Source organism: Loxodonta africana, chromosome 9 (assembly GCF_030014295.1).
Source record: "Loxodonta africana isolate mLoxAfr1 chromosome 9, mLoxAfr1.hap2, whole genome shotgun sequence".
NCBI lineage: Eukaryota > Metazoa > Chordata > Mammalia > Proboscidea > Elephantidae > Loxodonta > Loxodonta africana.
In genome coordinates this window covers 35,299,861-35,326,169 of record NC_087350.1, presented here as the reverse complement: position 1 = coordinate 35,326,169, position 26,309 = coordinate 35,299,861, and the positions used below count along the sequence as shown (strand labels likewise).

Genomic DNA, 26,309 nt, shown 5'->3' with positions numbered 1-26,309 from the left:
TAAAATGAAAAACTGCTTTAAAAAAAAAAAAAACAAAAAAACTGTTCAAATTGGATAATTTTAGACATACGTAAAAGTGGTAAGAATAACACCGTTGTACTCAGTTTCAACATTTATCAACTCATGGCCAATCTAGAAAAAAAAATTTTTTTTCCCACTAGGGTTGCTTTACCTAGGAGGATGGTGTTGCCATAGCTGCCAGTGCAGAGAACCTGACTTGAAGATAAATCCAAAGAGAAAGTGGAATTAAGAGCAGGGCCCTGAGAACCCTATTTGAGCTCCTTGATCCAGCTGAGCCTGAAGTCACTGCTACCTCTGTACTTCTTTTTTGCTACATAATATTTAGGTGGATTTCTGTCACTTGCAAAAAGTGCTGTCTAATACAACAATCTTAAAGAAACAATAAGTAACTCTAAAATCTTGTGTTTATTTTTGAGATATTTAGGAAATAGAAATTCATGGAAAATCTTTAAGGGGGAATAAAGGAGAATGGTAGCTCTACACATATTAAAACAAAATCACCAGCATTTTAACTTCACTCTGCCCAAAAGAAAATTTTCAGTCCTATTAAAATGACAGCCATCTACTAAACCTTTAAACTGAACATAAATATCTTAACAGATGTAACAAAGGGTAAATTTTCTTGCCCCATACTCATAAGCAAAATAATCAAGTCCCTCAGCCTATATAGTACCTATGATTCTGAATCATCTTCAAAATAATAAATGAATGAATGAATGAATAAAATCCCTCTCTATTAGCATTCTGTAATGTATGCTAATTCCTCCTCTACCATCCACTTTGATAGGATAATACTTACCCTTTTGCTTTCCAAGTTCGTGTATTAGATCTTCATACACTTGTGAAAAGAGGTCCTCTTCCGATTTGGTTCCATCTAGGTAAACTGAGAAGTGGAAAAGAGGTGGTTCAAATGTTACCAGGCAGATCAGTATAGGCACCTTTTAAAAAAGGTGATGCGATGCTTACTTTTATTGGCTAGGCTGTGGTGCCCAGTTTGTTGTTTGATCAAATGCTAGTCTAGGTGCTGCTGTGAAGGTATTCTGTTGACATGACTAACATCTACAACCAGCTGACTCTAAGTAAAGCAGGTGAAGGTGGGCCTCATCCAATCAGCTGAAGGCCTTAAGAGCAGAAACTGAGGTTTCCAGGTGAAGAAGGAATTCTGCCTCAAGACGGAAACACAGGAATCCTGCTGGAGGAGTTTCCAATCTGCCGCCTGCCCTGTGGATTTTGGACTTGCCAGCCCCCACAACTGCATGAGTCAGTTCCTTAAAATCAATCGGGCTTTCTCATACGGACACACACATCCAAGTCCATCTTCTTGGTTCTGTTTCTCTGGAGAACTCTCACTAATGCAGGTGATAAACTGACATCTCTTGCAAATGCCCGCAGGTTTAACCAAAGAACCCTGGATTGTAACTTTAAAAAAAAAAACAAAAAACAGTGAAGGAGAGAAATAGATCACAGCCAGGTACACGTCAAAAATTTTGGTTTGCTACAAAGAAATCCAAACTGGCTGCTGTGAAAAACTATTTTTTAAAAAACTAAAAAGGAACATAGTTCAGTGGCATTGTGCATGTGGGCACTTCAGGTGCACCAAGAGGCGCCTCCTCAAGAGTCATTTAAGGGGGTGCTTCTCCAACTTACTTCTGCAGGATCACTTGTGAAGCTCCTTAACCTACACAGGGGTCTGGGCTCTGCCCCACGTGTACCAAATCAGAATTCACCAGGCCTAGGAATGTATATTTTTAACAAAACCAGCAAAAACAGTTTTGGAGAAAAAGTAGAAGTTACCTAGGTCAAAGGGAGAAAATGACCTTTAAGTCAGAAAACAGTAGGGGCAAGGAGGTAAGACAGCGTCTTGTCTGGTAAGAAAAACTGGTAGAGTTTGGAACAGCTAGAAAGTGGGGGTGGTGGGAAGAGTGTAAGAGATGAGATTCTAGAGCAAGGCTGTGCCTTAGTCTTTGGAGGCCTTGATGTTTGGCTTCTTGGATTTTTATCCTACAAGAGGTAGACACCCTTTGATACCACTTCAGCAGGGAAAAGGCATGGTTTGACTTGCATTTTAGATGGAGAAAGGATAGAGGGACGGTGAGAAGAGGAAATCCCTGCAACGGAAACTCTAGGCAGGAAATGGTGTGGCCAGAGCCTCAGCAGTGGCTCTGGGGATGGAGAGGAGTGAGCTGGACTGAAGAAGAGATCATAGCAGCAAGCAGACAACAGGAAGCGCTCTGTACTGCCTGCTTGGCTCTGGCATAGCCATCCTGGATGCCTGCTCCCCTTTATTCTGAAAAGGATATTTAAGTTCTGATCCCTTTGTGGGGTATCCAACCACCTCTCTCATTGGCCTCCAGGCTATCTTCTCAGCCTTGAACTCTGATTCTAGTGATCTGTTCTTGGTCCAGTCCCACAGATCCAGCTGCCTGCCACCAATTTGCTACTTTATGTCTCTCAAGCTTCTCAGCCTCATTATGACTAAAACAGACTTGCATTTCTCCCTTAAAAATATGCAACTCCTTAAGTTTCTGGTTTCCCAAAATAACACCTGCCAGTTCCTCAGGTGTTGTCCATGACACCTCAATTTCCCCACCCTCCATATCTACTCCATCACCCAGTTCTATTGAGCACGTACATACAATACTGCACCTCTCTACATTCAATCTCCTCCACTATAACACTGTCTGATATAGTGCCAGAAAATGAGCCCCTCAGGTTGGAAGGCACTCAAAATATGAATGAGGAACAGCTGCCTCCTAAAAGTAGAGTCAACCTTAATGACGTGGATGGAGTCAAGCTTTCGCGACCTTCATTTGCTGATGTGGCACAACCCCAAATGAGAAGAAACAGCTGCAAACGTCCATTAGCAATCAGAACGTAGAATGTACGAAGTACGAATCCAGGAAAACTGGCAGTCAAAAATGAAATGGAATGCATAAACTTCAGTATCCTGAAATGGACTGGTAGTGGCCATTTTGAATCAGACAATCAAATGGTCTACTATGTCAGGAATGACAAATTGAACAGCAACGGTGTAGTATTCATTGTCAAAAAAGAACATTTCAGGACCTATCCTGAAGTACAATGCTGTCAGTGATAGGATAATATCCATATGCCTACAAGTAAGACCAGTTAATACAACTATTATTCAAATTTACTCACCAACCACTAAGGCCACACATGAAGAAACTGAAAATTTTTACCAACTTCTGCAGTCTGAAATTGATCAAACATGCAATAAAGATGCATTGGTAATTACTGGTGATTGAAATGCAAAAGTTGGAACAAAAAAGAAGTTATCAGTAGTTGGAAAATATGGCCTTGGTGATAGAAACGACGGTGGAGATTACATGATAGAATTTTGCAAGACCAATGGTTTCTTCACTGCAAGTATCTCTTTCATCAACATAAATTGTGACTATACACATGGACCTTGCCAGATGGGATACACAAGAATCAAATCTACTGTACCTGTGAAACGGGAGGATGGAAAAGCTCAATATCATCAGTCAGAACAAGGCCAGGGGCCGATGGCAGAACACATATAAATTACTCATATGCAAATTCAAGCTGAAACTGAAGAAAATTAGAGCAAGTCCATGAGAGCCAAAAAATGACCTTGAATATATCCCACCTGAATTTAGAGACCATCTCAGGAATAGATTTGACACATTAAACTCTAATGACCGAAGACCAGAAGAGTTGTGGGATGACATCAAGGGCATCACACATGAAGAAAGCAAGAGGTGATTAAAACACAGGAAAGAAAGAAAAGACTAAAATGGATGTCAGAAGAGTCTCTGAAACTTGCTGTTAAACGTAGAGTAGCTAAAGCCAACAGAAGAAAGGATGAAGTAAAAGAGCTGAACAGAAGATTTCAAAGGGTGGCTCCAGAAGACAAAGTAAAGTATTATATTGAAATGTGCGAAGACCTGGAGTTAGAAAACCAAAAGGGCAGAATATGCTTGATGTTCCTCAAGTTGAAAGAACTGAAGAAAAAATTCAAGCCTTGAGTTGCAATATAGAGGGATTCTATGAGGAAAATATCAAGTGATGCAAGAAGCATCAAAAGGAGATGAAAGGAATACAGTGTACCAAAAAGAACTCGTCGATGTTTAACCATTTCAGGAGGTAGCATGTGATCGATAACCAATGGTACTGAAGGAAGAAGTTCAAGCTACACTGAAGGCACTGGCGATAAACGAGGCTCCAGGAATTGACAGAATATCAGCCGAGACGTTTTAACAAATGGATGCAATGCTGGAAGTGCTCACTTGTCTATCCCAAGAAATCTGGAGGACAGCTGCCTGGCCAACCAACTGGAAGAGATCTGTACTTGTGCGCATTCCAAAGAAAACTGCTTCAACAGAATGTGGAAATTATTGAATAATATCATTAATATCACATACAAGTAAAATTATATTTGAAAAGCATTCAAAAGCAGTTGCAGCAGTACACTGATTAAGAACTGCCAGAAATTCATGCCAGATTCAGAAGAGGATGTAGAAAGAGGGATATTGCTAATGTCAGATGGATCATGGCTGAAAGCAGAGAAAACCAGAAAGATGCTTATCTGTGTTTTATTGACTATGCAAAGGCATTCAGCTATGTGGATCATAACAAATTATGGATAACATTGAGAAGAATGGGAATCCCAGAACACTTAATCGTGCTCATGCAGAACCTGTATATAGACCAAGAGGCAATCGTTCGAACAGAAGAAGGGGATACTGTGTGGTTTAAAATCAGGAAAAGTGTGCATCAGGGTTGCATCCTTTCACCAGACTTATTCAATCAGTATATGACGAGCAAATAATCTGAGAAGCTGGCGTATATGAAGAACAGTGAATCAGGACTGGTGGACGACTCTTAAAAACTTGCGTTATGCATATGACACAACTTTGCTTGCTGAAAGCGAAGAGGACTTGAAGCACTTCTGATGAAGATGAAAAACTACAACTTTAAGTATGGATTACGCATCAACATACAGAAAACAAAAATCCTCATAATTGGACCGGTAAATAACATCATGATAAATGGAGAAAATATTGAAGTTGTCAAGGACTTCCTTTTAGTTGGATCCACAACCAACGCCCATGGAAGCAGCAGTCAAGAAATCAAAAGATGTACTGCACTAGGCAAATCTGCTGCAAAAGACCTCTTTAAAATGTTAAAATGCAAAGACGTCACTTTGAGGACTAAGATACGCCTGACTCAAGATGTGGTATCTTCAATCACCTCGTATGCATGCGAAAGCTGGACAATGAATAAGGAAGACTGAAGAATTGATATCTTTGAATTATGTTGGAGCAGAATATCGAGTATAACATGAAATGCCAGAAGAATGAACAAATCTGTCTTGGAAGAAGTACAGCCAGAATGCTCCTTAGAAGTGAGGATGGAGAGACTTCATCTTACTTAATTTGGACATGTTATCAGGAGGAACCAGTTCCTGGAGAAGGACATCATGCTTGGTAAATCAGTGTCAGCGAAAAAGAGAAAGACCTTCAATGAGATGGACTGACACAGTGGCTGCAATGATGGGCTCAATGGTAATAACAACTGTGAAGATGGTGCAGGACAGGGCAGTGTTTTGTTCTGTTGTACAAAGGGTAGCTCTGAGTCAGAATTGACTTTTTTTTAACAACAGCAAATCCATTCTCCATGTAGCCAGCGTGATCTTACTAAAAGAAGAATTTGTTATCAACCATGTCCCTGTTTAAAACCTTTCTGTAGAGGACTTCCCACTTCTGTTAGGATAATGACCTGTTGCCCTTGTAGGGTCTGTACCTGCCTGTATCACCAGCATCGACTCTCCCTCTTGGTGTTCTCTACCACAAATATGCTAGCCTTCTTTAAGGTTCTGCTCATTTCTTCCTGCCCCATGGCCATACTCACTGCCTGGGGACCTGTATCCTCACACCCCTGCCTCCCTTTGTCTAGTTAAACTCCATCTGTAATGGGTTAAACTGTATCCCCCTGAAGGTTAGTTGAAGTCCTAAACTTCAGTGCCTGGGAATGTGACCTTATTTGGAAATAGGGTCTTTGCAGATGCAATCAAGTTATTATGAGGTCATGCTGGAGCAGGGTTTGCTCTAATCCAATATGACTGTTGTCCTTATAAAAAAAGAAGAAACATAGACACAGAAGGAAGACAGCTATGTGATGTTGGAGGCAGAGATTGGAGTTATGCTGCCATGAGCCAAGGAGCACATGGGGCTGCTAGAAGCTGGAAGAGGCAAGGAGGGATCTTTCCCTAGAGCCTTCAGAGAAAGTATGTTGTTGTGTGCAGTCACATCCATTCCGACTCATAGTGATCCCATATGAAACAAGGTAGAACTGTTCCACAGGGTTTTCTTGGCTATAATCTTTATCCAAGTGGATCACCAGGTCTTTTTTGGAGCTGCTGGGTGGATTCGAACTGCCAACCTTTCAGTTAGCAGCTAAGTGCTTACCATTGTGAGAATAAATTTCTGTTGTTTTAAGCCACCCAGTTTGAGGTAATCTGTTACAGCAGGCCTAGGAAACTAAGACACTGTCAGAGTTTGGCTTAAATGTGGCTTCCTCAAGGAAGCATTCCCTGACTGACTGCTGGCACTGAGGGAGTCTCCCAGGAGCTTGGTCTCACAGCGCCCTCTGCGTCTTCAGCACAGCACTTATCAGCTAGCCAGAACATGCTTGTGCAACTAGTTTGTTTAATGTCTGTCTTCCCTGACAGAATGTTAGCTCCATGACTGCAGGGACTATGTCTGACTTGTTCCCCTCTGTATCCCCACACGGAAGGCATTCAATTATTACTTGTTGAATGAATGACTGTCCAGAAGTTGACGACTTTTCTGACAAGAGCCATGCAGAGAGAACAGACACGAGGAGAGCCAGTCTGGGAAGAGATGAAGACCATAAGTGCTCTTGCCTAAAGTGGCCCTTTATAATCGTCAACATAAGAAAAATGCCACCTAAATTCTTCTTTTTAAGTATGAGCCAACTTTTATGTTTTAAAATGATATATACATACAGAAATCTGGAGGCATACACTATAGCCTGTTAACTTGTCTTTTTCATAGGCTTTTGAGCGTTTTTTTTTTTATTGTACTTTAGGTGAAGGTTTACAGAACAAACTAGCTTCTCATTAAACAATCAGTACACTATTGTTTCGTAACACTGGTTACCAACCCCATGAAATGTCAACACTCTCCCCTTCTCAATCTTGGGTTCTCCATTACCAGCTTTCCTGTCCCCTCCTGCCTTCTCATCCTTGCCCCTGAGCTGCTGTGCCTCTTGTCTCATTTTGTACTTGGCTGAAGGGTGAACCTCAGGGGTGACTTCATTACTGAGCTAAAAGGGTGTCTGGGGGCCTAAATTCTTTTCTTTTCTGTACTTTGAGGTAAATGGCAAGTAAAAGGCCTTATGTGCAGGTTAGAAAGGCACTTACCAATTTCCCATGTGATGTCCTCGATTTCTCTTCTGTGCTTCAGATACATGGGCCACACATGGCCATCGAAGTACCCTGGAGGGTCTGGTGGCTCATAGACCCTTGTACTACCAAAACATATATGAAACTTTATGTAGACAGAAACACACAATTGATAAAGTAAAATAATAATGGTCAGGATAATAAGGAAATCGCTCAGAGATGAACTCTAAACATGATTAATACGTTTTAGATTCAATGCAAATACAAAGGTATGAAAACGGATTTAGTTCTCCAATCCAAAAATTAATTTATAATTCACTGAACACAGTTCATAATGATCTTTTATCCCTCTCTGTTGCTTTACAGAAGAATTAAGAGACAGATATCAATATCAATGTAAATATACTGATATGTTGGATTAAACCTTCAGCTAATTGGTGTTTTGTGTGGCTATAACAGAATACAATTAGATTATAAGTCATAATCAACATGGGATTGGTTTATCTGAAGATTTAGGAAAAATGAGCCAAATAGCTTGTAAAAGTGTATTTTCTTAGAAAAGTAATTTGCTTTACTCCCCCTAATTAACCACGTATGAAAAAAGGTTTTCCTCCTCGTGTAAGAGTGTTAAGGTTTTCCTTGTGTGAAAAATGATACACACGAATGGCTGAACGGTGTCGCTTTCCCTGTTTTTCTAAGTTTTGTCTTTTTAAATTCTAATTCACAAAAGTGGTGTCGAAACTTACCTCCTCCTTCTTTTGCATTCTTCATAGGGAACCGTCAGAAAGTAGCTTCTATTCCAAATAGTGTCGAGGGGCCTAAAACAACAGCATATTTAGTTCACAAGGTTCCCCGACCCCCTTTCGTTCTGAGTCAATGTTAGAATGGTGATGCTTACTTATAATTAAAGAGAAGGAAACCTTCAATGATTAAGATGGGAATTTCCTCAGCACTTTCCAAGTCTGTTGACAGCGGAGAGTGTCTTGGGCTTTCCACCCAGCAGGAAATGGCTGACATCATTTCTTCCATGTTAAGCGCTTCAAGCACTGCAAACAGACACACAAAAATATGAGTTTGGCATTAAAAGTTTTGTGATGCAGCTTTTTGTGATAAGTACATTCAGGGCCCTGTAAATGTTATACAGTAACATTTTATTTGCCCTTCAAAAAAATCTAAGAATATTTTGTATACCAAATTTAAACTCCAGTATTGATAAACAGATGCAATAAATATATTTTATTATGGAAAATTTGAAACATATACAGAAGTAGAGAGTATAATACATTGAAGTCCCATGTCCCCATTACCAGCTTAGATAATTACAAACTTCTGTTTTTTATTTTTGCTTTTTCAGTGGCTTAAAAGCAATATGAATTTATTATATATATATAGTTTTGGAGGTAAGAAGTCCAAAATGAGTTTCACTGGGCTAAAGTCAAGATGCTGGGAGGGCTGGTTCCTTAAGGAGGCTCTGAGGGAAGAATCCATTTCCATGCCCTTTTCAGCTTCTAGTGGTTGCCTGTACTCCTTGGCTTGCGTATCCTTCAACCACCTTCAAAGGACATCACTCCAATCTCTGCTTCCATCATCACAACACCTTCTCCTCTGATTTGACTCTTGCTGCATCCCTCATATAAGGACCAGTATAATTAACTGGGACCACCAGATAATCCAGGATAATCTCCTCAACTCAAGAGCCTTAATTTAATCACATCTGCAAAACCTCTTTGCCATGTAAGGTAACATTCATAGGTTTTGAGAATTAGGATGTGGATATAGTTGGGGGGCGGGGGGACATGAGTCAGGTCATTCTAATTATCAGGTTAACTTTAAGAAACACTGCAAGGGATAGTTAACGCCAGAATTGCAACATAAATATTCCAAACTATAAATCCTATGTAAGCAAAATTAATTAACTGTATAGTCATAACCTTCTGGTTTATCTTGCTTTATTTATAATTTCTACTCCCACCTCTTCCCAGATTATTTTAAAGCAAACCCAGGACATCATATGATTTTCCAGGATGGTCACCCTAGTAGCAATGAGTAACCCCGGTGCCCAGATAATAGTCTCAAAATAGCCCTTTCCAATAAAAGGAATCAGGACTCTTTAGATTTGCTTCAAATCCAGGATAACGTATCATTTCACAAGTAGTGATGAGCACGCCTTGTGCTGAAATTGTGGTCTTCAAGTACGCTTTTCTATTAAAAGGAACTAGGGCTTCTTGGGTTTCTTTCAAATCCAGTCAATCTAGGACATTATGTTACTTCTTACCTTAAATTCATACATTTACCAGTTCAGATTTTCTTTAAGACAGATTCCTGGAGGTGGGATACTTGAATACGTGGCATAAACATTTTTTTTTCCCCATGTCGTGCTATTTGCAATGACACACAAAGACCTCTTCATTCATTTTACCTAGAAACCACTTCACCCATTGCTCTGTTTGGCAGCCAGACAGTTGTCTCTTTTTTCAGCGGTGGTGACGTGGATACTTTGCTTCAGGGGGAGAGAAATTTATGGTTTGTTGCCTTTGCCAATAATGAAAATGCTGGAAAGCCAGGTGACAAAGCTGTTGCCACCGGCATCTTTCACATGAACCACATCAAAAGACCTGGGACGTCTCTCTCTGTTAGTGCTCACATCAATTCTTCCAGGTTAACACCTCCAGTCACCGTACACATGTTGAACCGGATGAAACTGGTCATCTTTCTGGTCTCCAAATTAATCTGAATGGTGTCATTCACCTTGATGAGAGGATCAGGGATGTAGATGGTGCAAGCAATGTGGTTTACCAGATGAGGTATTCCTTCTGTGCCCCCCAAAATCTTTCTTATTTGCACAAGCTGTAGTTCATCTACTGTGGCATAATACGATAAACAGCAAAGCGAACCTTGGTGTCACAGGTCAGGTGGAAATTCTCTCCCATCTGGTTGATGCCGATGACATCAGAAAACCTGCAGGGTACGCTGCATCAGCTTGGACCTTGCCATCATCAATCTTAGTGAACCGCTGCATGTAGATCTTCACTTCATCTTCTCTTCAGGGCATACTTGAGGCTGTTCCTTAAGAAAAGAATGAGGGCGAGACATTCTCTCAGCTTATGGGGACCGGTGGATGGATGAGGAGCAAACACGCCTGTCAGTTTGTCCAGCCTCCAACACTTTGGAGCTGCTACGTTCTTTAGACACTTCTAGGGACCACAAGTGATGGCTATATCAGGCATGGGAAGAAGCTGTGTTGTGGACTGAATTGTGTCCCCCCAAAATATGTGTTGTAAATCCTACTATTCCTATGGTTATAATCCCATTTGGGAATAGCGTTTTCTTTGTTATATTAATAAGACAGTATAGTGTAGCAGTGTTGTAGTAGTGTCTCTTTTGAAACAAGAAAGAGCAAATTAAGCAAGCAACAAAAAGCACAAACGGAGGAAGACAGATGCCTCTCCACATGCGATCGATCTCCAAGGAACAGAAGCTGAAATGAGACAAGGACCTTCCCCTAGAGTGGACAGAGAGGGTAAGCCTTCCCCTAGAGCCAGTGCCCTGAATTTGAACTTCTAGCGTCCTAAACTGTGAGTAAATTAATTTCTTATTGTTAGGGCCACTCACTTGTGGTATTTCTGTTATAGCAGCATCAGATAACTAAGACAGGCTTGCACAAACATTTTAATATCTTTGGGACATATACTCAAGCTCCTTTCTAGAAAGGTACCATTTTATACTCCTATCTAAAGTGTATGAGAGTGTTTGTTTTATTGAGCGGGTACCATCATTTTTTACCATCATTAGATAATTATCATTGCTTTAAAAACTTTTGGTAAATGGGAAATATATGTATATATTATTTTGCAATTGTTTGACTCCTTGTGAGATTGACTTTATTTTTCATTTATTAATCAAATAACCTTTCCTTCTGTAAACAGCTTACTCACATCCTGTGACCTGTTTTCTGTTAGGATATTAGTGTTTTCCTTGTCAGTTTGTAACAATGTATTATAAATTAGGAGTAATAATTCTTTGCCAATTGTTGAAAACAGTTTTTCCTTGTTCAACTCTTACTTTGTGATACTCTTTCTCACTGACCTTTGGAGGAGGTGACAAGGAGGAAAAACATATCCTGGCTGCAGCTCAAGACACAAGAACAGACGGTGAGTCAAGGAGATAATAGCAGTTAAGTGCTGGGCTGCTGACCAAAAGGTTGGCGGTTTGAACTCACCAGCTGTTACGTGGTAGAAAGATGTGGGAGCCTGATTCCGTAAAGATTTATAGTTTTGGAAACCCTATAGGACAGTTCTACGCTGTCCTATACGGTCACTGTGAGTTGGAATTGACTTGATGGCAACAGGTTTTTTTTTTTTTTTCCTCCCCAAACCTACCATGTGTCTGTTAAGAACTGATTATACGACATTCTTTTTTTTTTCCTCCAGGGCAAAGATATAAACGAAGAATATCGTTTAAGAGTCTTTAGGAGGGAGAATGCTCTCTGTTACTAGTTTACATAAATATTCGGTGATTGTTAATTATAATAGTTAATAAGAATATTAAATATAATACAGACTATTAGCACAGTATTCTCTACAGGAAAACAAATGTTTTCTGCTGGACTTTAATTGTTTGGCTTCAAAACTGTGTTAGTTTGGGGTGAGGGAATGAGGTGAATCCATCTAAAAAATACCCCCAAACTTGTGTGAGCAGTGAAAAAAAGAAAAAAAAACAAAACAGTGGCTAGTACCTTGGTTGGTCGCTGGGAGAGAAAGCTGAGAGGATATTGAGAGCTTAGAGTTTGCTCTGGGCAAGATTCTGGTGGGAGGGAATGTATCTAGTTACATAACCCAAGCACGGGGTGAGGAGAGGGACAACAAACCCAGCTTCAGAAGAAAAATCTCTCATTCCTATGCTTTCAGTTTTAAGTATAAAATTGGCTAAGGATTTATTTATTTAAATAGTCGAACATAAATCAGAAACCTACAAAAGCAGGTATAAAATACAACAATACATTGAAACACATTTGAAGACCGTTTTCATAGACAGTGAAGTTCTTTGGGTTTGGAAAAAACAATGAAATTAGTGTGTAATGTTTTACAAGATCAACTTACCATCATACTGCAAAAATCCATTTTTGTCTGTCTCTATCTCAGACTGTGGCTGGAAAAAAAACAACAAAGCACCAGTCAAAGCAGCTTGCAGAAATAATACTATTATAGAGTGAGGGGGCGATAAGCCTTCAATAAATGCTTTGGAAAATATCGATAGAGAAAATCAAAGATCAGCAGCAATAAGTGGTGCCATCTAGTGGATAAGTAACATTATTGCATGGAGCTTTCTTTGTAAAAGGTACATCACTCAGCAAGGCCTTTTAGAACCAACTCAATGAACTTTGCTATCAGAATGTTTTTGTGTTAAATCAATTATGTAAGATGCTTTATGGATACCTTAAAGAAATCATCCTGAGATATGACACTGCAATTTGGGAGGCGTTTCTGCAAATTCTTAGCCAGCGTTGTCTTCCCACCATTTGTCACACTGAACCAAAGAGAAAAAAAAATACCAAGAAGGAAAATGCATTAAAAAAATGAATAAAAAAAAATAAAACATTTTAAAACAATCCTAGAGAAAAAGGATATTTAATATCTAAGAAAAAATATTTCATTAGCAGTTGCTGCTTTTCTGTAGGCAGATCTGATGTGGTAAATGATAGAAAGAAATAAGCTGGGAAGACTGGAGGGGAAAGGTAGCTAACTCCTGGACTAGTGAACTGGGTAGGACTGAGACTTAAGGATATTTGTCTGAGGCAAAATATTAATTCTTAGTTCACTTCAACTCAATTAATAGCAGTAACATTTTAGTGCAACTATATACAATTACATATGGTACCTGTGATTCTGTCTCAATGCACAAAATAAAAACCCATTGCCATCGAGTCGATTCCGACTCATAGTGACCCTATAGGACACAGCAGAACTGCCCGGAGTTTCCAAGGAGTGCCTGGTGGGTTTGAACTGCCGACCATTTGGTCAGCAGCTTTGGCTCTTAACCACTACACCACCACTGTTTCCACAGAAAATAAGGAAGTGGTTTATTACATGACACCTACCGTGAATTCACATCTCTTCTGTGAGGCCTCCCTTTCCCCTTCTCTCTCCACTTTGGTGGTAGATGCGAGGTCTACTGTAGCTTATCATATCACATCAATTATTTGTCTCTTTTGACTGGACTGTAACACTGAGGAGAATGGGGGCCCTGACAAACACCTCCGTGTATCTAGTTCCCCAGCATCCAGTATCATGTATAGCATGTGGAAGGCATTCTCTATTCACTCATTTACTCCAGAGTTTTTTAAGCTGGGGCTCATGCACTTCCAAGGGGTCTGTGGACAGAACCCAGGGTCCTTGTGAACTTCAATCGGAAAGAAATTACAGCTGTATTTTCACTAAATTTGAACTGAAAATGAGCATCTCCTTTCATTTTAAGCAACAAACTACAGAGGGACAGTATGAATGGTACCTGTGACTGTCACCAATAGAAATCACAGATATTTGCATATCATGTTGTAGTTGTGGCAGATATTTTAAAATATCATTGATGCTCATTATTATTTCAAATTTAGGACCTTTTTTTTAGACACACCACTGGATAGTGTTATTTAATACATGAACAAGTATATATATCACAATGTCACAGATTTATTTATTATTTAAAAATATTTTTTGTATGGTCTCCTTTGTATTCCTGTATTTTATTTTGTGCATTTAAAGCCATTACTCTAAGAGGTCAAGACTTCACCATACTAACTGTCCAATGTGTTTTTAATTTAGAAAAGGAACTCATATTTATTCATCAAAGTTGCTTGTTGGAGATAATTCAACTAACACCTAACACGATGCAATGAATCACTTAATACGGCCCTTCTAGCTGTGGTCTTTGTGACTAACACAATAATTGAGTGGGACTATCCAAATAAGGTATATGGCACCTGTGATGGTTCGGGTTGTGTCAATCTGGCTAGGCCATAATTCTCAATAGTGTATGGTTGTCCTCCATTTTATGTGTTGTGGATCCTGGCCTCTACATGTTGATGAGGCAGGATTGGTGTAGGGTGTGTCCTGGGTCACAGCCTTGCAGGAGGGCGTGACTCAAGTCCCACTCTCACTCAAGTTATGCTCTTCCCTGGGGGTGTGGCCTGCATCTAAGGTGTCTGTGTGGATGACCTGGCAGGGCTCTCTCTCTCTCTGCATCTGGATCCCATGTCTGGGTGGTGATCAGTTGACCTCCAGTTCTTGGGACTTGAGACCGAGGCCTGCTACCTGACTTGCTGATTATGGGATTTGCCGGCCTCCACAGCCCCATGGGCTGGAGGTCTATCATCTGACCTGATTCACCAACTTCTGCAGCCTTGTGAGCCAGCAGCCTGTGGTATGAACTGCTGGTTTGGGTTTGTCAGCCCCTGCAGCTACATGGGTTGGGAGACACCTATGCCTTACCCACTGATTTGGGACTTGCCAGGCTCCATAAGCTTGTGAGCCATTTGCTTTACATGGTGTGAGTTTTGTGAGATGCTGCAGTGAATTACAGAAGCCAAAGATGGGAGGAAGAGTACTGATGCAGGAGGGGGTAGCTGAAATTAGAGATGAGGGAGAGGTACAGCAGTGTGGAAAAGTTGGACATTTGGGAACATCTTTATTTAGCCTCTGCCTCATAGGAACCAGCTTTGTGCTGATCCTTATAAAAGAAATTATTTATTTAGCTGGTATCAGAATTGTGGAGTTTGATGCAATGGTCCAGACTCACTGGAATATGTGGTTTTGGAAAAAAGGGGATAAATGGGAGAATGAAAAACCTTTGGTGTCTGGATGGGATACAAAACACACATGGATTGAAGCAGTTGTTATGTTGTAATCAGTTTCCATGGCAAAAGCTATTCATGAGATTTAGGAAGGGTGGATCTGACTCCTGAGGAATTGGCTAGTTAGATGTATATGGAAATACAGAGTAATAAGGAAAGGGCCGGACATACAATTCCTAGGTTTCTATCATCAGTTATAGCTGCAATGGCAGGGAAAAAGAATTTTAGCACTGAACCAAGCCTGGATCCAGTCCGGTCAGAGCTAGTCTCATCAGAGCTAGTCTCAGGGCCGAAAGGAAAAATCATGTCAGAACGACAGGAAGTTCCTCTATAGCCACTGGTCACCAAGAAAGTGGTCCAGGAGGGAAACGGGCAAAACCAAGAAACGAGAGAAACCAGGGGGTACGGTGTAAAGGAGTTACTTCAGTCTGTAGACTGGTATTGTCAGCTTCTTGAGGAACCAGTGCTATAACGGATTGTGAGGCTGACCAATTTAGGCGCAGGGTCTTTAGTTTTGAATGCCACAGAATGGAAGAGCATGTTTGAGTTGATGCAAGATCTACAACGCACTATGGAACAGTCATGAATGATGATACAAGAGCCAGTTACACAGCAGGCTAACCCGGCGGGGACAGCCAGCCTGGTGGATTGGATAAAATTTGCAGTGAGATTTGTTTACCCCGAGAAGGGAAATTGCTCCTTTTCCCCTCTAAAGACCCAATGGAACACTCCAGAAGAAGTGGCTGATATACTGCTTATGCAAGCCATGCTGGGATGGCTTTATGGTGATCAGAATACTCTTCCAGTGAGTATGCCCCTTACACAGGTTATGGCAGATATGGTCATCAAGGGAGCCCCTTCTACATGAGCACCCATGTAACCGTGCTACTGCGAAACAAAGCAACAATCTGAGAAGCCTTGTCAGATCTGTTGGCACGGCTTCTCTGCATGGATCTTACAGATGCAAGAAACATATGGGTGATTCATAGGAGAATGGGAAGAGGCAATGGGGAAAGAATTTACCTCAGCAGGACAGAGATGTTTAGATGGTTACTAAGAAATGGGATGAATACAGTGGACACTGATGGACTTGAGACAAAGGTTCTAACAGCACTACAGGAGGGTGGGTGGACCAATGGAAACTTCTGCTGGTCCCCTAACATTAAAGAGGCCTAAACAAGTCCATCCTATTCACCTTAGTCAGGAGGTATTTAATGGTGGGAATTTCCACCTGGAGCCATTTGAAGCAAGGCTCAGTTAGTTGATGAAGATAAGGATTGCCAGGGGGCTAGGGTCTTCTGGTCCAGCTCCCAGCAAGGCACCTGAGGCCATACGCACATGTGTGGGAGAAATGTCCCGGGGGTAGGGAAGAGACCTTCTTGGGGCTCCTAGACACAGAAGTCCAATGTACTGTAATTCCAAAACCTGTCAATAAAATCTTGAAGGGGCCTAAGGTTAGACTGGGGGGATATGGGGATGCAATGGTTGGTGGGACTAAGGTGAAAATTTGGATGAGAATTGGAAGATATAAACAGATCTGTATGAAGTAGTTATATCTCCCTTACCTGAAAGTATTATTGGTATGGATATTATGTATAATTGGGGACACTCCCTCTATCTGGTATCATAAAACTGAAGGCAAGTAAGTCTGCCCTCCAGCCAGTACTGATTAGACCTGCTAAATGGCAACCATTAGAACTGCCCGAACCCACTCAAGTTGTTAATATCAAATAGTATAGGATACCTGGTAGACAAAAGCAGATTACTGCTTTGATTAAAGACATGCTAAAGGCTCGAGTATTGGTGCCAACAAATGCTCTGTATAACAGTCCCGTATGGCCTGTGAAAGAGGCAGATGGCTCGTGGAGGCTGAAAGTAGACTATTGAGGCCTAAATAAAGTAGCCACCTGTGGCTTCAGCTGTTCCAAACATGGTATCAGTGGTGTAGAAAATAAAGCAGTTTAAAGGAGACTGGTACTCAGTAACTCATCTTGCAAATGCCTTTTTCTCCATGCCAGTCTCAGAAAAGAGCCAGCCACAGTTTGCTTTCACATGGGAAGGATCTCAACTTACATTCACTACATTGTCACAGGATTACCTGAATTCACCAGCTTACTGTCACAGTTTGGTCAGAAGAGACTGGGACTTACTACAGATTTTGGGTGTAATGATACATTACATTGATGCTATTATGTTAATATTAAACACTGAAGAACAGGCTAGGGCTGATCTGAATACAGTAATGGCCTATATGACCAACAGAGGCTGGTTAATAAATCCAGCAAGAATCCAGGGCCCTACCCAAATGGTGAAATTCTTGGGAATAACTTGGGTTGGAGCCACCTGTGATATTCCACAGCAACCAAAAATAAGTTGTCACTACCTACCCCCAAGACTAAGCACGAGGCCCAACATCTGGATTTTGGAGAATGCATATTCCACATCTGGGGATATTGTTGGCCCCCATCCATAAAACCACTTGGAAGAAAACTGCATTTAAATGGGGGCCAGAGCAACAGCAGGTTATGTCTGAAATACCAATGTGGTCTCACTCTCTCTGCCTTTAGGCTCTTACAATCCACATTTAGATGTGATTTTGGAGGTGTCTGCCACACGGGCTTATGCAGACTGGAGCTTATGGCAAAGACCTGAGGATGCTGCCCTATGGCGACCACTGGGATTCTGGACTAGAACGTTTCCACACACTGCAGCATGATACACGCCATTTGAAAGTCAATTAGTCGCCTGCTATTGGGCATTGACTAAGACTGCCTCAATAATACATGGACATAAAGTCATCATGAGACCTGAAATACCCATAATGTCTTGGGTGATGTCAGTGAAATACTCTCTAATAAGGAAGGTGGTACCCAAAATAGTTCCATGATAAAATGCAAATGGTTCATATAAGAATAAGCTACTAGGGGAATGCAGGGAGGCACCCACCGTATCTGCAAGCAGGTAGCCTCTTTTCCTATAGGTCCTACCCTGGAACCACCTGAGATGCTACTAGAGCCCACTGCTACACGGACAGTGCCCTGTGAGCAACTTTCTGCTGACCAGCAGAAGGCTGCTTGGTTCACAGGGTACATGGACAACATGTGATGTGGAAAGCTGCTACAGGAAGACCAGCACATGAAAAGACTCTGATTGAAGAAGATAAGAACAGGTCGGCTCAATGGGCTGAACCAAATGTTGTCTCCCTAGCTATGATGGAAGAACTACACAATGATGAGAGCCCGTATGTTTGGATTTTTACCAATTCATGGGCAGTGGCCAACAGCCTGGCTATATAGTCAGGCAAATGGGCAACAGAAAATTGGACTATTAAGGGGACACCGTGTGGGGCATGAACCTGTGGAAAGCACTCTGAGAACTCAGAGGGTACATCAGAGTAGGGAATACCAGCACCCATCAGAAAAACTCCCTTCCTGGATCAGAAGGCAATTGGAATCAGCAAGGGGATCTGTTGGTACGCTCACTAGAGGTGGCCAATTGGGTCCATAAAATGAGCAGACATGGGGGATGCTGCAGCAATGCATAGATGGGCTGAATCTAGACACATTCCCCTTGTACTCTCTCAGGCACAAAATGCCAGTATGGGCAGCTCTATCTGCCAGCAAGAAAGAGACTGAAGATGGCTATGGGGCAGTTCCCCAGGGAGAACGCCCTGCACATAGCTGGCAAATTGATTATACTGGACCAGTGTTGCTGGTGGCACCAGGTGGCTACAAATGTGTTCTCACAGGAAGAGCTACTTACTCTGGACTGGGCTTTGCATATCCCAGCACAGATGCAAATGCCAAAAATACCATTAAAGGACTATACCAATTTGGGCCACTGTTACATTTCATCAGACCAAGGGACACACTTTACAGCTCACAGGGTGCAGCAATGGGCCAAGAAACATCACATTAAATGGACATACCATGCTGCACACCACCCTCAGAGTAATGGTTTGATAGAGAATTGTAATGGGCAATTGAAACATTTGCTATCCAAAAGGGGCGGGGGAGAATAAAGTCATGAAGGGCTGGCTCATGCCTTCATGAGTGTGTACTCACACTCAACATGAGGGAGACAAAGAGAGGATCACCACTGGACAGATTCCTATGCTTCTCTGGGGGATCTGGAAAGAGGAGACGGAGGAGGATTTCGGTGTCACTATATAGTTCTTCCCCACATCACCTAAAATTGCTTTTTTCCTGCAGGATGCTGCAGTTCCTGGGCTAGGGACGCAGCTGTGGGTGGCGGAAGCAGGGGTGATAAGGTACTGTAACTATACCCCTGGACACGTATGCCAGAATTCCCAAGGGCCTGATGGGATGGACTGTGCCTTACCCGCATCTGGCGAAACTGGGGTTGACAGCGAATACCGCCATATTGCCTAGTGGGTGAGACAGCCTACTAATACTATACCTATGTAACCCTAGTCAACATGAATGGGCATGGACTGACAGGGAAGCACTTGCTAGACTGGTCTTGCTACCAGCAATCTGGACTAGCACAGCAGCTGAACCCAATGTCCCTTCCCAAAGTGGAAAAATTTGGGTAAAAATAAATGACAAATGGAAGGAAGGAGAAATAATAGGTGAAGGTAAAGGAATGAGGAAATGGGTTATGCTGTGGGGGAAACCAAACATTATGCCGATACCTCAAGACTCAGAACAAGGGAATAATCTACTTTCAGTTAAATTTTATCAGAAGCCCGAAAGGATGAAGACAAAAGGAATTATTGGAGAACCTGACGAGATCAGATGGACACCTGCAACAGAACCGAATGGCTGAGTAATGTCACTCTTAAGACTCTTTTGCCCTCCTGAAGAACTAATTGTTAAAGACTGTTTTGGGCTTGTAAAATCACTGGGAAGGGGAAGGTAATTCTTTAAGTATGACAGGGTCAGTGGCTAGAAGAGCCACAGGGTGGCCTGCAGTGTAATGAATTACTTAGTATGGCCCTTCGAGCCACTGTCTTTGTGACTTACACACAATGATTAAGTGGGACTATGCAAATAAGGTATATGGCACCTGTGATGTTTGGGGTTGTGTAAACTTGGCTAGGACATGATTCCCAATATTGTATGGTAGTCCTCCATTTTATGTGTTGTGGATCCTAACTTCTACATGTTGATGAGGCAGGATTGATATAGGGTATGTCCTGGGTCACAGCCTTGCAGGAGGGATGACTCAAGTCCCACCCTTACTTAAGTTATGCCCTTCCCTGGGGTGTGGCCTGCATCTAAGGTATGTGTGTGGATGACCTGGCAGGGCTCTCTCTCTGCATCTGGATTCTGCATCTGGTTCCTCTGGTTGGTGATCAGCTGACCTTTGGTTCTTGGGATTTGAGTCAGAGGCCTGCTGTCTGACCTGCTGATTCTGGGATTCACCAGCCTCCACAGCCTCATGGGCTGGCGGCCCATTGTGTGACCTCATTTGCCAACTTCCGAAGCCTTGTGAACCTCAGCAGCCTGTGGTCTGGACTGCTGGTTTGGGTTTGTCAGCCCCTGCAGCCACGTGGGTCGGGAGAAGCCTACACCTGACTCATGGATTTGGGACTTGCCAGCCTCCACAACCATGTGAGCCATATCCTTTATATGTTCGTGAGTTCTGTGAAATGTTGCAGGGGATTATAGAACCCAAAGATGGGGAGGGAGAATATTGAGGCAAGAAGGAGTAGTTAACGTTAGAGATGATGGAGAGGTACAGCAGTGTGGAAAAGCTGGACACTTGGGACATCTTTAACCTTGCCTCATAGGAACCACCTTTGTGCCAAACTTTATTAAAGAACTTATTCATTTACCTAAATACCTTACATCTAGAAAGCAGAAGGAGCTTGAGTCATGAGATTTTTCATTTAACCTTACAATATGCAACTAAGTAGGGCATGGATGATCTTTAAAACAAGGAAAAGTGAGGGAGTGTTATCCTACGTATTGAAAAAAGATTGTGAAGCTTTTTTTTTCTCTTTAAAAATATCTATAATCCATACTGAATGTCCATAGTTTAGGTAATGAGTTTTGGTTAGAAATAGATAGCAAAACAGGGGTAAGTTTGTTTTGGTCTGAGCAACCTGGCTAGACAACGTGTCATCTTTCTGACTTACCTCTTTTGTAAGATCATGCATTGATCCCACAGTAATTAGATCTCTCCCCACTGACTTAGCTGGAGCCAATAAGAAATAAGTATCCTATTTTTAGGGGGGAGTAACAGCCTTGGGGGAAATGGACCAGGTAGAAGGTGCTTCAGTTTGGGTAGACAGGAGAAAGGGGAAGAAACACTTAACAAGTCTGAGCCTAAGATCCATTCATACAACGCAACCATTCTGTTCAGGGGACACCTTCTTACTTAACCCTTCTCCTTCTGGACACTCATTACCCTGGGGTGGGCTATCCAACTAGAGGGGAAGAAGGCCCGGACAGGGGTACGTTCTATCCAAGGATGTAGGGAAGGAAAATGGGGACTACTTCAGTGCCACTTCCTTTTTAGTTCACAATACCCAAATAAATTTATGACTCCGGGCCTGTTTATTTTTATATGTCAGGTCATAGGAGGGCGTCTTGTGCTTGGAATCTGATAATGGGCTAAAGAAAAGTTAAAAAGGCTGTCTGTAATAATTCCCACAAGTGGAGAACCCATTGTGCAACATGTAGATATCATATTCCCATTTCCAGCTGAGGAAAAGAAGGATTCAAAAGTTGCATACCAATAAAACTTGCCCAAGGTAGCACCTAGTAAGTGATGGAGGTGGGATACAAAATCTAACTCCAAAGCCCGTGGATCTTCGACTTTTTTGCATCGTGGAACTCTGAGAATCTGATGAGGGTTATAAACGGTTTCCCCAGAAAAATGAACATTTTCACACATGCACAACATTTTCAGGAGGTTTATGGGTATGTGTTGAACCCTTCCAGAATTTCTACTATTCCTTGTAGTCTCAGTTGAATCATGATTTCATAGGGCAGCAAGTGGAAATTACACAAGAAAGATACAACACAGTGAGTCTGGAGGGAGGAAGGAAAGAAGGAAGAGAGGCCACTTCAGCTGAGTCTGGCAGAGTTTTCAAGGGAACTGCTATCAAGGCACTTGCTAACTGTCAATGATTGGATTGTATTCTTCCAACATACAGGCTGGCAAACTGCAGGGGCTGCAACCAATGTCACAAGACAATTTGTGTATAAATTTTTGAACGAGAAACTAATTTGCTCTGTAAACTTTCACCTGGGAGTTTCACTGTGGGAGGGATGGTTGGTGTCAGGATTGGTAAAGACGGCAGAGATAGCAGGCCCATCTGACCTCCTGCCTCATAGGAATCTGCCTTGGGCTGTTGATCTTGATTCTCCTTCCCCCTTGTGAAGTCAGAGGTCAGATAGAGCCCTCACGCCATTTTACACAGACACACACACAGGGGAAAGAAAATGTCACGTGATGACAGAGGAAGATGCATCTACAAGCCCTGGAACACTGAGGATTGTCAGCAGATACTAGAAGCTGAAAGAGACAAAGAAGGATCTTTCCCTAGAGCTGATACCCTGATTTGGACTTCTAGCCTCCCAACTGTGAGAAAATAAATTTCTGTCCTTCAAAGCTATCACTCGTGGTATTTTTTTGTTGCAGCAGCTCTAGGTAACTAATACACCAATGAAGAGACAGTGGGGAGGACACTTCGTCAGTTATGGGTAGTACCTATAGCACATAGCAAGAAAGCATGAGACATGTTTCTAGATAGAGAGTACTGTCTTGGAATATTGAAGAGAGGGAAATTTTATACACACACATGCAGAATGAAAGCTGGGTTGTGTCTGCAGGGGACTTTGTAGTTGCCTCCCCAGGTTCCACCCTTTTCTTTGAGTTCTGGTTGGGACTGACCCCAATGTCAACTCCAGAGCAGAGTCCTACTGGCCTAAACCAATCAATGCAATCCATTCTGCCACAATGACTAGGTATGTGACATAAGCTGGTCCAATCAAAGGGAGACCTGTGACCTAAGGAAGAGAAGCACTTTTTTCTATTCCCCTGGTGGCAGGCTCTGAACTCCTGGAAGCTGTAGGTAGCCACTTGTGACCAAAAGGAGAGACAATTGTAGGACAAACCCAAATAGAGGAAGACAGAAAGAAGAGATAGAACTGAGTTTTTGGTGATATCACTGAGATCCTGAATCAAACTCTTCCTGAAGTCTGACTACCCTTGAAGCTAATAAATTTCTTTTGTTATTTATAGACGTCCCTTATGGACCAGGTCATTCAGATTTCAGTCTAAATTAAGAACCCCTGAAGAGTGATCAGCAGGTGAGAGAAATGATTAAAAATGTTTTGTATTAAGATTAAAATTAAGAAAAGATGAGCAGGAGACTGGAATTTGGGAATGAGTACCTGAATTAGGATCGTGGCAATGAATATGGAAAGGAAGGGATGGGCAAGAGAGGTACAACAAAGAAAAACTGAACAGATTTGGTTTTGATCAGATGGGAGGCAAGGCAAGGCAGAGTTCTGACATTCAATTTACTTCTAACTGATGATGTACTACAGTAAGAAACCAAACCTTAATGTAATACAATACAGTGCTCTCCCTAAAGTTACGAACTTTTAAATAGTCTCAAATATTTTAATAATCAGGCCATGCATAATGTGAATGCAGGTCCCTAGGAGTGTAAATGGTTACCCTGGACTATTAACCTAAAGGTTAGTGGTTTAAACCCACCCAGCACTGCTGTGAAGAAAGGCCTGGTGAATTGCTTCTTTTAAAATTATAGCTAAGGAAACCCAATGGAGCATAGTTCTACTCTGCAACACACGGGATCGCCATGAGTTGGAATTGACTTGATGGCAACAGGTTTGGTTTTTGGTTTTAAGGTGAATGCACTCAGAAAAGAGGAAAACAATCTGGTAGCAAAACAAATAATGTCCTTCTTAGTTGTTGCTGATCTTATTTGCACGTCCACATCTCGTACATAGGCAGGGTGACCATATAATTTAGAACACATCTGAGAGGGAAAGGGGTAAATTAACAATTTGCCAGGGCAACAAAGACTAGCTCAGGTAGCCTGGGAGATATGGTCCCCTAAGTATGGGAGAAAGGAGTGGACTGAGGTTGTTCTCTATTCCACGTGTCCACAGCTGGGCCTCACAGGAAAGAATTAGTAGATGTTCTCCTCCATAACTCCTCCCACTATCTGGGAGGAACACCCAGATAAAAAAGAAAGTGAATGATAAATCATCCCAAACCAAATTATCTCTGATCAGACCTAGTCTCTGGTGTTAGCTCCAGAAAATAAATGGTGAAGCAGACAAAGTCTGTTACCCTCCTATTTCGACTCTTCCATCTCCTGTTGGTGTCTATGTAGCCAGAACTCCACTGTTTGATATTCCACTGTGGCCTGCTCTTCCCCAGGCTTCAGAAATCCTTCCCATTGCTTCTCCTTCCCCAACCATGTCCACATGAAAACACCCGTTTGAACATCCTGAGTGTCTTCACCCACTGCTTACAGCAAACTTACTCACCCACTGATTCCAATGACAAATGTTTTCATAATTAGCTTGAAAGTCACGTCTTCCTAAAATTTCCTTGAAACAAAAAACAAAAAAAAAATGAAAGCTTATCATTAAGATGTCTAAAGTGGTAAAATAAATAGTCATAAATTAGGAAGGACAGCTCGGGGGAAATGACGACAGTCATCCCTCACTTATGCCACCCCTGGATTATCAACATGCCATGGAAGTCTTCACACTGGTCAGGTTTCTCTGTGCAACACTCTACCGCGAAGTGCCAATAGCTGCTGCGTGCTTAGAGCATGTAAACCAATGTCAAATGAGCTAAAGGGACCCATGGCCAAGCATATGCCTCTGAATGTGTCTTTTTCAAGGGCGGGGCAGAGTTGCTAGGCCACGGCACGGTCCAGAGAGTTTCATATCCCTTGAGCCCGGTCACATTTCACCTGCAAAGTTCAATCATCTTGATATGAAACATTACTCCTGGGACTGGTGAACTCCTTGGGCTGACCTCTCTTTCTCCCCTTCTGAAAGAGGAAGAAAGTCAGTGTTTGCCAGAGGCAAAAGGACACTTAATTCCCTTTAAGGGTACCATTTCCTCCCTGAAAAGTCTAGGTCAAAGGCCCAGGTCAAGAGCCCTGGTGGCAACATTTAAGTGCTGAGCTACTAACTGAAAGGTTGCCAGTTTGAACCCATCCAAAAAGAAAGACCTAGTGATCTGTTTCTGTAAAAACTACAGCCTAGAAAACCCTATGGGGCAGTTCTACTCTGTCACATGGGGTTGCTAAGAATTGAAAATAGACTGGTTGACACCCAACAACAAGACCAGGGTAACCCGTTGCTGTCGAGTCAATTCTGACTCATAGTGACCCTACAGGACAGAGTAGAACTGCTCCATAGGGCTTCCAAGGAGTAGCTGGTAGATCTGAACTGCTGACATTTTAGTTAGCAGCTGAGCTCTTAACCACTGCACCACCAGGACTCTACTACAGCCAGAGTAGGCAAATCTTTTCAGAAATAGATCAGCCAGTACATATTTGAAATTTTGCTGTCCAAGGGGCAAAATCAGGGTTATTAAAATCAGGTTATCAGGGCAAAATCAATAACAATTACATGTTGTTGTTAGGTACTGTCCAGTTGGTTCCGACTCATAGTGACTCCATATACGACAGAATGAAACACTGCCCGGTCCTGCGCCAACCTCAAAATTTGAGCCCATTGTTGCAGCCACTGTGTCAATTCATCTTGTTGAGGGTCCTCCTCTTTTTCACTGGGTCTCTACCATGATGTCTTTCTCCAGGGACTAGTCCCTCCTGATAACGTGTCCAAAGTGAGATAAATTCTTGCCATCCTTGCTTCTGAGGAGCATTCTGGTTGTACTTCTTCCAAGACAGATTTGTTCATTCTGGCAGTTCGTGGTATATTCAATATTTTTGTCAACACTGTAATTCAAAGGCATCAATTCTTCTTCAGTCTTACCCATTGCCCAGCTTTCACATGGCTATGAGGTGGCTAAAAATACAATGGCTTGGGTCAGGTGCACATT

The 26,309-nt window shown here is 42.0% G+C and overlaps 1 protein-coding gene and 1 pseudogene across 4 annotated transcripts in view; both read right to left on the bottom strand.

Annotated features, from left to right (window-relative positions):
* The window catches only part of NMRK1 (nicotinamide riboside kinase 1), a 42,134-nt gene that overhangs the window by 4,281 nt on the left and 11,544 nt on the right, over positions 1 to 26,309 (bottom strand). For 2 of the 4 annotated variants that reach the window (XM_023544742.2, XM_064291218.1), the window contains exons 2-8: positions 24,776 to 24,838; positions 12,868 to 12,958; positions 12,532 to 12,580; positions 8,331 to 8,478; positions 8,179 to 8,250; positions 7,451 to 7,557; positions 821 to 904 (exon numbers count right to left, since the gene is read on the bottom strand). In XM_023544742.2, the coding sequence (XP_023400510.1) occupies positions 821 to 904; positions 7,451 to 7,557; positions 8,179 to 8,250; positions 8,331 to 8,478; positions 12,532 to 12,580; positions 12,868 to 12,958; positions 24,776 to 24,804 (580 nt within the window). In that variant the 5' untranslated portion in view covers positions 24,805 to 24,838. Of the gene's footprint in view, positions 1 to 820; positions 905 to 925; positions 1,441 to 6,816; positions 6,899 to 7,450; positions 7,558 to 8,178; positions 8,251 to 8,330; positions 8,479 to 12,531; positions 12,581 to 12,867; positions 12,959 to 24,775; positions 24,839 to 26,309 lie in introns of those variants that run through there. The other 2 variants (XM_023544741.2, XM_023544740.2) reach the window with 2 other exon arrangements.
* LOC111749814 (small ribosomal subunit protein eS4-like) lies at positions 8,496 to 11,767 on the bottom strand (annotated as a pseudogene).